General features: G+C 44.7%; 1 protein-coding gene across 2 annotated transcripts in view; it reads right to left on the bottom strand.

Annotated features, from left to right (window-relative positions):
* Nucleotides 1-1,079: 1,079 nt before the first annotated feature.
* Nucleotides 1,080-16,964, bottom strand: part of EFHB (EF-hand domain family member B) — a 45,693-nt gene continuing 29,808 nt past the window's right edge. The window contains exon 13 of one of the 2 annotated variants that reach the window (XM_073333521.2): nucleotides 1,080-1,623. In XM_073333521.2, coding sequence (XP_073189622.1) covers nucleotides 1,462-1,623 — 162 coding nt within the window. In that variant the 3' untranslated portion in view covers nucleotides 1,080-1,461. Of the gene's footprint in view, nucleotides 3,221-16,964 lie in introns of both variants that reach the window. The other variant, XM_073333522.2, reaches the window with a different exon arrangement.

Below are 16,964 nucleotides of genomic sequence, written 5' to 3'. Positions count from 1 at the left end.
GCATAATACTGATTCAGAAAAGAACATTATTATTTTCAGTCCCATTTTTTTATTCATCCTAACATTTTATTTGCACACTGAGCAGAGATTTTCATTAAAATGTTGTCACATGGCACCTCCATCATTACCCAGTGAACCTTGCTGCCTGGCCAGTTAATATGGTTTTGCAGTCACAAATGCACATGAGGCTATTTATTACATAACAATACCATGCAACACAGGCTTATAGCAAGGACTGGCTTCCCTGCAGCCCTGCCTGGCCTGGCTCACACTCTGAGCTTCCTCCTGAGCAATTTTGAGCTGCCCCTTGATCCCTGTTTCCTCCCTTTATATTCTCCCCAGTTACCTTGTTATCCCAGTGATTGTCATCCATGTGCTCATAATCCCTCACCAGAAAGTGTGTAATTGCCCTCAACTGGGCCTGTCAGTGATCAGGGTGCTGCTGATAGTTCCCTGTCACAGATGTCCACACTCAGATCTTTTTCTTGTGTGGTTACAATTAGATTTAGAATCCAGGGGGGCATCTCCATAGTTCAGAACATTCTTTCCAATGTGTATTAAAATTAATTGTTGACAAATGAAAGGTATTTGCTATTGATGAACTGAGGATTAGGCCCCTCTGAAATTCCTCATGGTCTCCTCTAGCCTTTTCTAACCTCTATAATTTTGTGTGATCTATACATTTTGCAGCTGAATGTTCATCCATTTTTCCAGATCACATATATTAAATACTGGTTTCTAGTATCATAATCTTGGGTGTATCAGGCTGTTCACCTTTTGCCATGTTGAAAATTGGCTATTTTTTCCCCCGCTTTGTTTGCTGTCTTAGTCAATACTTTACATCTCAATCCATTATTATTTTATTTCCTTAGTATCCTCCTGTGAGGGGCCTCAGAGTTTTTGAAAATCCAAATAAATTATGGCAACTAGCTCATCTTTAGCCACTGTTTTGTTGACACCAACAAGGAATTCTAGAAGAGCAGAGGAACGATTTTCCTTTACACAGAAATACTGGCTTTAAAAAAAAAAAAAGATTCTTAAATCAGACAAGTTCATGTTATTTAATTATTCTCAGTATGTAAAAACATTTCAAATATTTATTCAATGGTTTCTGTTTTTGTAAACAAAGACAAGACGGAAAAGTGTTCAGGCTCAAAAATGTAAATTTTAACACCTAGACACATTAAGTCATATAATAATATACAGAGAAACAACTGAATTCAATTTATAAGCAAATAACATACCTAGTCCTGTTCCCACTGAAATCAGTGGCCCAATTCCCAGACTTTAATGGGGGATAAGAACAGATTCATATATATGCTATCTCCCACAGTCCTTACAGAAGGACTATAGATTGGATTCTAATTCCATAAACACAATACATTTAAACATTTGTTCTAGTCAACACCAAAGTTATGGCAGATTTTATTTTAAATAAAATACCACAAAGAATAGGAAACCTCAACTGCACTTTGTGTGTGCTGCTTGTATCTCATCCAGTATATTTCTGATGGATTCTACACAGACCTCTTCTCTGTGATGTTTCATGCAGGCCTGCTTCCATACTTCTTCAAAGTTTTGATCTGAAATGCTCACTCCAATGTTACGGAGAATTCGTGCAATCTGTAAAGTAATATGTGAGGGAATTAATTTTGGTCAGCGTTTGCTTTAATTAATATAGGGGCTGATCTTGCATCCATTATTCACATGAGGAATTTTAATTTGTTTAGGAGTGAATTTTGCCATTAATGAAGACTACAGGCCAAATCCTGGAGTGCTTAACCAAGCCAACTCCCATTAAAATTAATGTGAGTTTTATTTAAGGAAGGACTAAGGACTGCAAAATTTGGCCCTAAATGTATAAATTAGGTTAATGCAGTTTAAAGGTTCAGAAAGCAAGCACACAGAGTTCAGGAAATTTATACATTAAGGTTTCCAAGAATCCTAATAAACCATGCTACTAATCCATTATCTTTTATTCTTTACATTTATCAACATAAATATTATATTAAAGTCTACATTTAACAAGGAAAACATGTCTTGAAAATGCTATGGGCCAGATCCTCAGGTGGTGTACATCAGCACAGCAAGGCTGATTTCAATGAAGCTACCCCAATTTACACCAGCTTTGAATCTAGCCCTACTTATATACAACAAGATTATTCCATTACACTGGTGTAAAACTAGAGGATCAAGTCCCTTAGTTTTTTTTTGTTTTTTGTGAGTTTCTCACATACATATTTACTCTGTGTAACAGATTACATCCAGCTGCGGCGCTGCAGTACTTGCCTAACAGGTAAAGCAGAGCGTCGGTGGAATATTGCCATTCCATATACATTTGTTATTTTTCACTGCTTGTCTTTATTTTAGTATATTTTATTTTGTGCATGTTTCTTTCACATGATTTTTTTCTGATCTTTACTATTAATTCTGGGATTTCTCCCCTAACCTTTGTTCAGCCAAGAACTGGCTGCAAGGCAGCTGCACCAGACAGAGTTACTCCTTTATGGATATTGTTTTTTATTCCAGCAGCTTTTTGGTATACCCTCCACCACTTAGTGAGTGGTGGAGTTTCCAGTTTAGTTGCCAACCACCCAGCCTTTGTACTAGCTTGTGATGAGTTTGGACTAACAAAGACAATGATTTATGGCACAAGGTTTGTTGACTGCACCTCAAGTTTCAATAGCTAACACTGTGCTAGAAGCTGTGCACAAGCTCTGCTATCTAGGATCAACTCTATCAGATAAGTTCTCTAGATAAGAAGCTTAATTCTGCATAAAAAAGGCAGCCACCACATTAGGTCAACTAACCAAGCGTGTGTGGGATAACAGGAAACGAACACTGAATGCCATGATACAGGTCCACCAGACATGCATTCTGAGCATGCTGCTGTATGGTGGTGAGACTTGGACACCACCTAGAGCAGGCATAAAATAAGGCTAAATACCTTCGATACCTGCTGTCTTTGCCATTTTCTAAATATCACGTGGGAAATCAAGTTTGACACCAACCTCCTTGAGAAAGCAAAATTCCCGAGTCTAATGACGACTCTCAAACATAGATGTCTACATCTGTTTGGTCATCTGCACTGGATGAATGATAGATGCATTCCAAATGATCTCCTGTATGGAGAACCTGTGGATCCTCCAAGGCCATTGGGCCAACCTTGGCTCCGTTTCAAGGACATTTACAAGAGGAACTTAAATTCTCAACATGGATGCTGCAAGCCAAGAAGATGCAGTTAGCAACAGGCCACACTGGAGGGCTGCGCTGCACCAGGCAGTCAAAGTGGCTGCAGAGAGGTGACTGAGACACAGGAAAGTGAAGAGGAAAGCACAACAGACCTCAAATGCTAGTCATTTGCTGGGTTCATCCTCTGGCCCTATGCCTTATGCCAGCACTATTTGTGGCAAGGACTGTCACTCAAGAATTGGACTTTTTAGCCAGTCATGATGCTGCAGCATGGCACATAGTAACTCAACTACTTCAGTGCTTATACCATTGTATCTCTCAATAGACAGATGCCATATTATTAATTCACATTAATCTGCCAAGTTAACCTCTAAAACACAACTGGATCAGCATTGCCTCCTCCTCCAATCCACTGGGTCACTTACAAATGAAGGGATTTTATAAATACATAGCACCAGACACTGAGCAAAGTAAACCTTTGTAGTTCCATCAACACTAATGATGCCATTCCGATTTACACTAGCTAAAAATCCAGCTCATAGTTTGTACATAATCCTAAATGAATATTAAATCATTCATTAATTGTATGTCCACAACATTTATACTTTTAATTGCACCCCTTATTGATAAAAACGGACTATATCTTATTTTTCTTAGAATCTCATTGAAGTCAATGGGATGACTCATGGGCTAAAGATGAACAAGATAAATCTTTAACCTTTAACAGTCATAGCTTCCTACACTAAAAAAATACGACAATGCCATTTAAGTATACTGTTCTAGGACACCTTTATCAACACCCCCATAGGGAGTATAAAACATTATGAGCCCCATTAACCCAGTTTAAAACTATCACATGTACCCAGTGGTGAGCTGGAGCAGGTTCGCACCAATTCACTGAAACCGGTTGTTAAATTTAGAAGCCCTTTTAGAACCAGTTGTCCCTCGCAAGACAACTGGTTCTAAAAGGGCTTCTAAATTTAACAACTGGCCAAAAGTGGCGCCTTAGGCGTTGACTCCATGGGTGCTCCGGGGCTGGAGCACCCACGGGGAAAATTTGGTGGGTGCTCTGCTCCCTGCTAGGCCCCAGCTCACCTCACGTCTGCTCCGCCTCCTCCCCTGAACGCACTGCCCTGCTCCTCAGCCCCCACCCCCCGAATCAGCTGTTCGCGCAGGAAGCCGGGGTGGGGGGGGCTGAGAAGCAAGTGGCGGCTTCGTGCTCAAGCCCAGGGAGGTGGAGGCAGAGGCGAGCTGGGGCGGGGAGCGGTTCCCCTGTGTGCCCACCAGGTTACCTGCTGCGGCACGGGCAATCCTCCTCGCGCCCCCCCATCCCAGCTCACCTCTGCTCCACCTCCCCGGGCCTGACTGCGAAGCACTGCTTGCTTCTCAGCATCCCCCGCCCCCCCCCCCCCAGCTTCCCATGCGAACAGCTGATTTTCGGGAAACCGGGGGGGGGGGCGGAGAAGCAGAGCGGGGCGGCGCGTTCAGGGGAGGAGGCGGAGCGGAGGTGAGCTGGGGCCGGGCACGGAGCTGCCGGTGGGGGCTCTGTACCCACCAAATTCTCCCCGTGGGTGCTCCAGCACCAGAGCACCCATGGAGTCGGCGCCTAAGGCGCCACTTTGATGTGATCAGTGGGGGGGAGCGGCCACTCCCCCTGCTCCCCCTCAGCTACACTACCCTGCCCCTAGGAGCCAGAGGGACCTGCTGGATGCTTCCCGGGAGCCACCCCAGGTAAGCACCGTTGGGACTCCCCACTTCGCCCCCCAGCAGGTCCCTCTGGCTCTTAGGGGCGGAGTGGGATGGACACCCACTACGGTGGCCCACGAGACCTTCCTGCCCAGTTCCTGGGGCAGTCAGGGGACAAGGGTGGATGGGGGAGGCGCCCGGGGGGGCATCAAGGAATGCAGGGGGTTGGATGGGGCAGGAGTCCTGGGGGCAGGCCACGACCCCCTTGTGGGGTGAGGAGGGAACCGGTTGCTAAGATTTTGGCCGCTCATCACTGCATGTACCTCTATAATGGGTCATTATGTAGCCTGAAAGTTTCATTTTCAAAAGTCATAGTATAAAAATTTATAAAAATTAAATGTGAAAAAATATACCAACAGATATAAAATACTCACTTGACAAATTCACAAATCATCAAAGATCAATTTATCTGACTCAGCTGTCACATTCACAGTCTCTTTTATGCATGTTTATTGTCCAAACTTAGGTCAAATCAACAAAAACACAGTTCCTCATCTCACCCTGGGATATAGCTCACAAGAGCTTTTCCTTCTTTACTTCTCAGGGACTTCTGCCTGCTGTCCCTGGGACTCTGGTAGTCCTAGTTCTCCCAGGCAGGCTCCCTGTTCCCAAGGAGCAGGCAGAGAGAGCCCTCTCTGCCTCTTTTCTGACTAGCTCTCATTGAGGCTCCCCCTCACCAAGTCTCACTCTCTGTTTAAGATCAGGTGCCCCCTTTGAAAGCTCAAAGTATCACCCTGTGACACTCCACCCCCCACACACACCCCCGTTACGGCCTTGCCCACTCCTAAGGAAAACCTTAAAAACCCAACCTTCCTCTAGTGCCCCCACCCCAAAGTGGACCCCAAACACCACCATACCAAAATAAAACCTATTTTACATACAACACTCCAGATAAAGTCATACAAATCCCTTCCCCGCTCCCCACAAGTCCTTAAAACAGTCCCTGCAGGAACACGTCTCTAGCTCCAGGCCACTCGGGGTCCTCTGTAGTGTGGCCAGCCTTACAGTCCATACTCTCCTCCTTTATCCAAAATTCCACCTTACTTCAAGCTGATTTTATGTTTCCCTCCAAAATTATTCCACTGCTCCTCGGGCAACCCTTACATCCTAGTAGCCTTCCTCCCAGAGGCCCATCAGAGTTCCTCCATGTCATCCTCAATCACTGCCCTCTTGTTTCTCCTAGCTGCCAGGGTCATAGAGGGTTTTTTGCCTGGTGTCTTGCCTGAACCTCTATAAGCTGAAGGGGGTTGACAGCCATCCTCCCATCTCACATTATCACTGGAGGCAAAGTCTGCATCCCCCCTCAGGAGATCATTTAACCTCGATATTCATCTCAACCTTGCCCCAGCTTGTTGATCATACTCTGCTCCTCCAGTTTTCTCACACCCCCTACTGCCTGGGTCAGATGAGTAACTAACTATAGGCCCCCCCCCCCTACCATTATTGCCACATCTACTTTCCCAACAGCCTCTATATTGGTGCTGTGGGACACCCACTCCCTTTTTAGCTTCTTGCACATTTGACTACCACATCAGACTATTCTGGATTTATCCAATTTTGGGGTCCCCTTCTTTTCTCTTGCTGCAACTCTTTCCCCTATGAGGGCAGTGCCTTTTAAATGTCCTGCTGTCCCATAGGCACAACCTACCAGCCCTGTCCTTGCTTTAGCATGAGGCAGAATATCAGCCAGAGTGACTACAGTATCTTTTGCATCTGCTGCACAGAGTCATCCTTGCCATCATTGTTCCTGTAGGGGCAGGTCCTCTCAATGTGGCCTTCCCACCCACATGCATAGCTTGCTCTCAAATGGGACTCAAGCCTCCTGGCCCATAAACATCTTTTCCTTGCCTGGTACCTGCCACTACTAAGAGTTTCCCTTTGCAGAATCTCCCATCATGTACTGCTGCTGCTTCTCTACTGTCTCCGCCCATCTCTGCATGTCCAGTGACATCTCCTGATGTCTCTTTTGATTCACCAGAATCTGCAGGAAGACTAGTTAGGTTTGCTGCTGTTGATTGGCCACTTCCCAGAACTGAAGCAGGAAGCCTGGAAGTTGCTGCTATTCCTCCATACACCAGTTAAAGAGGGTAAACATTCCAGGGCTGAAGAGGACCCCACGGCCTTTTAGCTCCCTTTTTCCCTCTTCCTTTAAAAAAAAAAAAAAAACCACTCAGGACTGGCCTCACTCTCCCCTTGTATCAGGGCCCATTCAAATTGCCCGCATTCTCCACCATGTTTAACAAGGCAGGGCTTTTCCACAGCATGTGAAGGAGTCACTGCTATGCCCATAGTCTCTCTTATGCGGTTTTATTGACCAAACTTAAGTCAAATCAACAAAAAAACAATTCCTCAACTCACCTGGGCTACAGCTCCCAGTCATTCCCCCCCTTTAGTTCTCAGGTTCCTTCTGCCTCCCCTCTCAGGCGACTCTGGCAGTCTTCCTACTCCTGTTTCCCTGCCTCCCCACCCAGGAGATTGGCAGCTCTAACTCTCCAGGGATTCATATTCCCAGGGAACAGGCAGTGACAGCCCTATGCTACTCTCTCTGCCCCTTTCCTGATTGGCAGTCAGCCTGACTCACTCAACTACTCCCTCACCAGGTCTCTCTAAGCCCAGGTGCCCTCTTTTGAAGCTCAACAGGGGTCAGCTGAACCAATGGTCACAGGTGCATTGGCCCTGCTCACTCTTAAAGAGCCAGTGACATCTTCCCATCTTGAAAACCATCCCAGGCACAAAATCTGCTCACCTACCCTTTACTGTAATGGTCATATTGAATAAGTGAATGACATCTTATTTGCCAGTCAAAATAAACTCATTCACTCTAAGGGCCTGATTTGTAGCCCAATGAAAAGACTCTCATTGACTCCAAACGGCACTGGAACAGGCTCTGATCCAGGACAGCACTAAAGCACATGCTTAAGTCCCAATGTGTTCAATAAAGTTAAACACATGCTTACAAGCTTTCCTGAAAAGGAATCCTTTCTTGAATTGGGGTGTAGTGAGAACAATTTTTCAGTATGTTCTTAATCTATGCTGTTTTATTGGTTAGTAATCCTGTGTCCGCTTTGATTTCTTGTAATGAAGGCTAGAATTGAGGGTCATATTGTGTAACTGACTATTAAGCAAACTCCTCATTGATTTCAATATGGCTTTTTGCTCAAAAACAGATGGCATGATACAGTCCCAGGTTTTTAAATTATAATTTCATTAGCCATTGCATGTTTGAGAAAAAATAAATTTCAATATCAAAATAAATTAAAAATTAAACAGAATTACTGAAATATGCAATGCACTGCATGAGTTCAGGATGATTTAATGCTCTATTGCTGTCTACTATGTTCTGCATAAACTGGATAGTCTATAATGGAGATTGACATTTCAGACTACATTATAACTTCAGAGAACAGTTTTGTCTAATGCATGATAAGTATAATGGGCTTATCAATGAAGCATAAATTCTATTTGCTGTTAGCTATATTCTGTGTACATGGATTTCCTGCTTCAGACAGATTATAAAATGTTAATATGCTCATGCACATGTAATTCTGACAAGTCATCTTTTATATCTGAGGCCTCTAATTAGCAGTATACCTTACTGTACAATACCTAACCACGCTCCAAGTGCACTTTCAAGCATGACTGAATACTGTATATAACCAGTGCCGGGTTAACCTTTCGTGGGCCCTGGCGCCAAACATATTTGTGGGCCCCCATGTAGACGTTGTGGGCTCCAAGTGTGGGCCTGGTGTGGCAGTGCCACTGGTGCCAGTGTATACCCGGTGCTGAATCTCAGAGACATTTTTCATTTTGATCCCACAGCTCTGCATGACTAGATTCATTGCCATACACAGCTCCCTCAGCCCCCAGTTTTTATCATTAAGCTGTATGTCCATGTGGGTTTACCAGTGTCCCCAGTGAACAGTAATTTCACAGTGATCAGGGGAAACTCCCCACAGATTTATCTCCTTCCTGAGACCTTCTATAGCCATGAATCATAGAATATCAGGGTTAGAAGGGTCCTCAGGAGGTCATCTAGTCCAACCCCCTGCTCAAAGCAGGACCAATCCCCAACTAAATCATCCCAGCCACGGCTTTGTCAAGCCTGACCTTAAAAACTTCTAGGGAAGGAGATTCCACCACCTCCCTAGGTAACGCATTCCAGTGCTTCACCACCCTCCCAGTGAAAAAGTTTTTCCTAATATCCAACCTAAACCTCCCCCACTGCAACTTGAGACCATTACTCCTTGTTCTGTCATCTGCTACCACTGAGAACAGTCTAGATCCATCTTCTTTGGAACCCCCTTTCAGGAAGTTGAAAGCAGCTATCAAATCCCCCCTCATTCTTCTCTTCTGCAGACTAAACAATCCCAGTTCCCTCAGCCTCTCCTTGTAAGTCATGTGTTCCAGTCCCCTAATCATTTTTGTTGCCCTCCACTGGATGTTTTCCAGTTTTTCCACATCCTTCTTGTAGTGTGGGGCCCAAAACTGGACACAGTACTCCAGATGAGACCTCACCAATGTCGAATAGAGGGGAACGATCACGTCCCTCGATCTGCAGGCAGTGCCCCTACTTATACATCCCAAAATGCCATCGGCCTTCTTGGCAACAAGGGCAAACTGTTGACTCATATCCAGCTTCTCGTCCACTGTAACCCCCAGGTCCTTTTCTGCAGAACTGCTGCCTAGCCATTCAGTCCCTAGTCTGTAGCGGTGCATGGGAGACTTCCGTCCTAAGTGCAGGACTCTGCACTTGTTCTTGTTGAACCTCATCAGATTTCTTTTGGCCCAATCCTCTAATCTGTCTAGGTCCCTCTGTATCCTATCCCTGCCCTTCAGCATATCTACCTCTCCTCCCAGTTTAGTGTCATCTGCAAACTTGCTGAGGGTGCAATTCACGCCATCCTTCAGATCATTAATGAAGATATTGAATAAAACCAGCCCGAGGACCAACCCTTGGGGTACTCCACTTGATACCAGCTGCCAACTAGACATGGAGCCATTGATCACTACCTGTTAAGCCTGACAATCTAGCCAGCTTTCTATCCACCTTATAGTCCATTCATCCAGCCCATACTTCTTTAACTTGCTGGCAAGAATACTGTGGGAGACCGTGTCAAAAGTTTTGCTAAAGTCACGGAACAACACGTCCACTGCTTTCCCCTCATCCACAGAGCCAGTTATCTCATTATAGAAGACAATTAGATTAGTCAGGCATGACTTGCCCTTGGTGAATCCATGCTGACTGTTCCTGATCACTTTCCTCTCCTCTAAGTGCTTCATGTCTCCATTACTACCCTATGTCGCCAGTCACTGTATGTGGTTCTGGTCTCAGCTCAATAAAGTTTCACAGCCAACAGATACCTGATCAATTCTGACAAATCCCTCCCTCAGTGCCCATCCTACCATTTGAGCAAGCCACTTGCAAACACCATTTCCCCAAAGTGAGGACTTAGCCCCTAGAAACTGGAAGTCACCAGCCTTTCTCCATTTGCTTCCTTCTACATGCTAGTCTACTACCTGGTCACCACCATCTCTCCCCATGCTTGTTTCTCTTCTACTTTGGGCATGCTCTCTAGCCAGCTGGGGCTATTCTCCCCCTGCAAGCCTCATCTGCTTCCTCTTTCCCTGCTCCCCTTGATATTTCTTTCTTACAGGTGACCTCTGTTCCTTGAGGTTAACTCCAACTTCTTTATCCGCTCCTAGCTTAATGGCCTCCAGTAGTCACAGAGCCACCTGCAACTTCTCTGTCTACAGCCCTGGGGCCAATTGCCAGAGATCAGCCTTAGATAGCTGCAGCTGCTAGCAAGGGAGGGGTGGCAATTCCAAGGCTGAGCATGCTTGAACCTTGCAATGGCAGAACTAGGAGTTCTAAATCCTCAGTGCTGGCCCTGCAGACTCTGGAGTTAGGTGCTTCTCTTCTCTAGTCTAGGCCATGGCTTTAAGTACCTGAGAGTCCATCACCTGCAGCAGAGACCATCAATTCCCACACACCCCTCAGCTTGCACATAATCGTGCAGAAAGTGCAGCCTGAATGATTTTGGAGGCTGGGGTGCCAGGAGGTTCCCATCCCTGAGCAGCAGCTCTGCAACAAACTCAGATGGCCCCCCTCCGCTGTGGGACCAGGACCCTATGAAGACAGTGGAGTTACCCTATGTATAACCAGTTCTGTCCAAAGCCTTTTGGACAGAAGTAAGTGGGAGTCTTTTCATTGTCTTTAATGGGCTGTGTATAGAAGCAAAGGACCCCCATTCTATACTGCACTGGTTTACTAGTATAACAGGAAGGTCTCACATTACCTAGTGAATAAGCAACATCTCCTACAGCACTTTACTTTTTCTGAGAGGCCTCCTGTCCAATTACTAAATGTAAACCTGAAAATATCAGGTCACATGGTTACAAAAGCCAGGCACTTCTGAATTCAGCAGGAATTTTGGATGTACACAGAACACAGACAGGACTGGTTCCCACGTGGTTACAGAACTGCAGTCAAGTGGAACAATTTTCAGCTTGTGTAATTGGAGGATCTCTGATCCATATTGTAAGACTGTCCTACATAAATGAGGAAAAGTTGAGGTGCCCTTGTTATTCTTTTCTTCCACTCTTCATTTCTGTGGGGAATTTGTCAATGCAATATCACTGTCTTCTTTTTAAACAAACAAAACTAAAAAAAATGGCAATGGCTGTTGAAAATAGAAATTCCAGTCCTAGTTAGCACTGGGAAGACCCCAGCATTTGTTGCTCAATTTTATCCTACTTTTTCTACAGCAAATTACAGTGGATCAGTATATTTGATTTTGGAGAAATGAAGTAACAGCTGCCCAAATTAAGCTTGAGCACTCCTGAATTTTGAGGGTGTTTAAATCTGGAAGGCATGTGCAAGATTCCCTTTCTGAATATTGGATAAATCTGCAAAGGAAAAGTCAATTTCTGCTTCCATGGCTCAGAAGTGGAAATCTTCCTGAGTGCCTGGTACTGTACCTAAAGCTGCCCAGGTCCTCTAGTAGAGCCTCCCCTCACGTACTTTTCATTTTAACTTCTCCTGGTGGGGTCCACATACCTCCCGTGCTAGGCTTCAGATAGAGAGGTGCACTGTCCATTCATTCCACCCAGTTCCTTCTCTGGGGGCTGCCAGGCAAGGTCACACCACACACCCCTAATCCAGTCTGGGGAAGTCTTCTGAGGGTGATATCTGGGCCAAAGCCTTCTAGTCCTTGGGCATACTTGTTCTCCATTCACAGTGCCACCCCCTTCTAGCAGCCAGCTCTCCATTCACAGCAAGCTGCGGTGCATGGGGTCTCAGCTTCCCACCCGCTTTCCTGTTGATAGCTGCTAAGGGAATGCTGGAAAATGTAGTTCCTTCTCTGCTCCAGGGCTGGCTCTCTAGGCAGGGAGCTGGCCAAGGAACTATAGCTCCCTGGGCCCCTTGGGTTCTCAGCTCCCAGCTGGATCCCTGCTGCTCTGAGGCCCCGCTTCTTCAGCGCTGCGAGAGGAGAGGAGGCGAGTGTTATGAGGCCCCTTCTGAGCTTGGGCCCGGCGCTATGGAGCCATTGATGCCATGGTAAATCCGGTTCAGTTATAATAAAATGACCAAGGGAGGGAAGGAGGTTGTCAAGTCCACTTCCTTAATTTTAGATTTGAATTTTATGTTTTGAGTTAGTATTATCTTAGAACTTTAATAGGCATCTGTTTAAAGTGATAAAATCAGCTCTTAATTTTTAACATTGCTGGCATTAGAAAATACAAGAAAAGAAGTATTCAGTAATAAAACAGCACCAGATATTATAGAAGAAATAGTAGAAGATACACAAGTCATTGATAAATTAGATATACACACTGAGATGTTTAAGTGTGGGTGAGAGAAGGATGGGAGTCCTACAGAATTAATGATTTTCTCTCATTTCTCATTGCCAGGACAAAAATGTAAATAAAAAATGTCTGAGTTTCTTCATACCCTTTGCATTAAATGTGAGGAATTCATTAAAAATACTGAAACATGTTAATATATTTTCAAAAATAACCAGCCTATTCCAATCATTTGGTTTTATAAAACACATACAACATATCCTATCACAACAAGTTCCTGCCCCATTCCTCTGCAGGTGCAAGAGGCCCAAAACACAGCTGAACTTACTTACTTATTCAGTGGAACCCAACTGAATCTGCCACCTCTGTTTTTCTCTTCTCCCTTTTTCCCCTATTACCCTCTTTCACCTAGACTTTTTGTTCTGACAGCTGCAGACAGAAGCACCATGTTTGGTAGCAGAAGAGTTTACACCTTTATCCAGCTGCAGGGTGAATCTGAAGTGTTGACTGGACAATCTGAGTCCATTTCCCTCCCTGGCCAGTGTGACGTTGGCAGACCAGGTACCAGCTCATGCCAAACCCCCTTGGCCTCAACAGAACATTGGCCAATACATAGCTAGAAACATGTCTGGCTCACCTATGTGTTAATATTATTAAAACAGAGGTTAAGTTTATAAGAATGTGTTTAGTGTTTAGACTTTGTGAAATGCTTGTAGGATGCTGCATATAGTAATCTCACTTATAACATCTGTACCCCATATTATAAGGTTATACTGAGTGTTTGCATTGTAAACCTCTGTAACTGTGTAACTCACCAAACATGAAATGTAAAATGCTGGCTTCCTTTAAAAGGGCTTAGGTTCTGCCCACCAAGAAGGCCCATTGAAGCCAAATGAGCTATTATGAAGCAACAAAGACTTTGTTAATTGAATTTCTCCTCCCCGCCCTACCATGAAGAACTCATCCATCAGCTTGAACTCCTGGAGGAAGGGAATAAAAATCCCCAACAAAAAGAAACCGGATCTTTATGCTGCTGCTGAGGGGCAAATATTTTTAAGCATAAGCAAGGGATCCCCAATTGCTTAGCTGGGTTAGCCATGGAGGGCATACAGAGCTTGCATATTACAGCAGCTTCTATTACCTTTTGGAACCTAAGACTGTAATTCGTGTGTGTATGTTTACCTGTTTTAACCTTGTAAATAATTCTCATTTCTTTTTCTTAGTTAATAAATCTTTAGTTAATTTACTACAGGATACAAGCATTGTCTTTGTTGTAAGATCTAAATGCAATTGACTTGGGGTAAGTGACTGGTCCTTTTGGACTGGGAGTAACCTGAGTATTGTGATTTTTGGTGTAAGGGACCACCTGTCACAAAGGCAAGCTTATATTGGTAGCAGGATAGCTTGGGGTACCCAAGGGGACTGTCTGTAACTCCATGTTAAGGCTGTTACAGTGCTTCTGGAGTTCACACGTGATAAATGGTTGGTGAAATCTAAGCATAGAACTCATAACCAATTTGGACTATGTGCTCTGCTTCTTAACAGTCTGCCCTGAGGTTGGTGCGCACGCACTTGAGCTACTCCAGACGGCTTGACAGCCAGCTCCTTGTGCAAAGTGCCTCTATATCTGTTGCTGATGCCAATGTTCCTGTCAATAAGTCTGCCACTGAGAGGTGTATTACCAAGTAGCAAGTGAGAACACAGCTTATTAATGGTAGAAGGCCAAGAATTGCTCTTATTTATTCTTATTACTATTTACAGTGCAGTGCCTGTCCCCATGGTAGAATGCACAGGTAAAGGCAGACCCACCAAGCCCAAGCACCTTCAGGGAAACACTGCAAAAGGGCATTGCACTTCCCAGGAAGGCCTCCGGGAGATGGGTGTCATGCTTGGAGCTGCTCTTTTATTTCAATAGGTATGAGGCAACTAGGTGCTTTTGAAAATCCCGCTAGGTGCCTGAATACCTTAAAAATTCTAGCCCTAAGCCTCTTTTCAAGCCTTCTCTTCCTTAACTGGCAATCACAAGACTAGATTGTTTTGGATACACAGGCTGTTCAGCTTTAGCCTGATTAAATCAGTTTTCGCCATATTTTGGCTTATTGTAAATCTGATCATTCCAAACACCAATTGTTCAATCTTCAGTCAGAGTCAGACAAGTATCATTTATTCTACTTATTGATTACTGTAATTATCTTTTTCCCCATCTGTCTTGGGTGCCCTTACTCTAATACTTAGGGCTTGTCTACACTGGCACTCTACAGTGCTACAACTTTTTCGCTCAGAGGTGTGAAACAATACCCCCCCTGAGCACTGCAAGTTTCAGAGCTAGTGCCAGTGTAGACACGGTAGCTGTGTTCCCAGCGCTGGTGGCTATTCCCCTCGTGGGGGTGTTTTTTTGATAGCGCTGGGAGAGCTCTCTACGCTGCGACTAAACAGACATGTTAAAACACTGCTGTAGCCAGCGCTTTGAAGTTGCTAGTGAAGACATGCCCTTAGAGTGAAACCTGTAGCAAGGTTGTGCTGTTTGAATGTTAAGATACATTTTTTAAAAAAAATTATGAAGAGCTCAATCTTATCACTGGCAGTCAATGAGAATTTTTCTAGAATGCAACTATAAGGACTTTATAATTACAGTTTCAAATTTCTTTTAGTATTCCATGTAGACTCATATTAAAAAGTCAACAGCTGTTTTTAGACAAGATGCCCTATCGTTTAAAGAACAATGCAGAAAGCGCTATTTTTGCTTATCTAAAAAGTCCAACAGCCAAGTGAAAAGTGCATATATATCTGAAATGCTTCTTTAGAATTTCAGTCAAGATTATTAACAAACAATTAAGAAACTATAAATAAAAGTGAGAGTACATGAACCAGATCTTCAGCTGGTATAAAAGTGTAGCTCCATTGTGTTCTACCCCAGAAGTGACTTCATTGGTGCTATGATGATTTACACAAGCTGAGGATCTGGCCCAGTATCTGTAATTTAAGGGCAAAAAAACCTTTTTTTCCCTTGGGTAAAATAAGCATTACAAACCTAGGGAATTCAGAGTTAAGGTTAAACTTAAAGGTAAACAACGGACATGTACAGTTAAAGCACCCACAGCTTTAATTCTTCTCTGTACCACCAGTCTCTACTTTTCCTTTCTTTCTTTCTTTCTTTTTTTTTTTTAACTTTAAATCTTACACAAATGCTGGCTCATGTGATGGATGCTTTGCCTTCTTCAGTGTGATATGGGTTATTTAGGATCAAGGACTTTCTTAAGGCTTTAAGAAGTTCTCAACTACATCTTTGTCTGTATGAAATTCTCTCCTCTCGTCCTCTTTGTAATCTTTTTATTAATCTTTTTTTCAAAATGTTTTTTTAGAAGTCTGCATTGCATGACTGAAGAAATCAGAAATGTTTTGAAGACACGATGGCCCTGATTCAGCAAAGCACTTAAGTATTTAAGTGGTTTGCTGAATTGGGACCTATACAGTACTTAATTTGTAATGAAAGAGGTGTCGGGGCTCCAGAAATTAGGTGCCAGGGCATAACCAATTTTTTTTACATTCATAACTGATGCAGCAAGCCCAGAGGTGCCAAGACTATGAACTGCCAAGCCTAGAGGTGCGGGGTCTCAGCCCTGGCGAGCCCTAGCATAAATTAAGCAATGGACTTATATTTGTACATCTTATACAGCAGGGGTCGGCAACCTATGGCACGCGTGCCAAAGACGACACACGAGCCAATATTTAATGGCACACTGCTGTCTACTGGGGACCCCAGCAGACAGCAGCGTGCCATTAAAAATCCTGCCTGGCCCGGCCCGCTCTTCTCCACTCCCTGCCCACCACTTTCTCCTTGCAGGGCAGGCAAGCTTCCCCCCGCCTCTTCCCCCAGCGTGCTGGGTTCCTGCCCCTCCTTCTCTCCCTCCCTGCAGCCGATCAGCTGACTGCCCTTGCTACAGAGCGGAGCGGGAGAGGGAAAAGTGGAGCCGCAGTGTGCTCTCTGCTCTGGGGACCTTGGGGAAGGGGGTGGAATCGGCATAAGCCCTCCAGCCCCCTGTAGTGAGCCGCTCAGGGCAGGGGGCTGGGAGGACCCCCATGACCCCAGCCCACACACTCAGCCCTCTGCCCTGACCCCTGCACCCCCCTCACACACACTCAGCCCTCTGCCCTGACCCCTGCACCCCCCTCACACACCTCCAGCCCTCTGCCCTGATCCCTGCACCTCCCCACAACCCCAG

This window comes from Lepidochelys kempii, chromosome 2 (genome assembly GCF_965140285.1).
Source record: "Lepidochelys kempii isolate rLepKem1 chromosome 2, rLepKem1.hap1, whole genome shotgun sequence".
Lineage (NCBI taxonomy): Eukaryota > Metazoa > Chordata > Testudines > Cheloniidae > Lepidochelys > Lepidochelys kempii.
The sequence above is the reverse complement of the archived record's forward strand: the minus strand, read 5'-3'. Positions and strand labels throughout refer to the sequence as shown.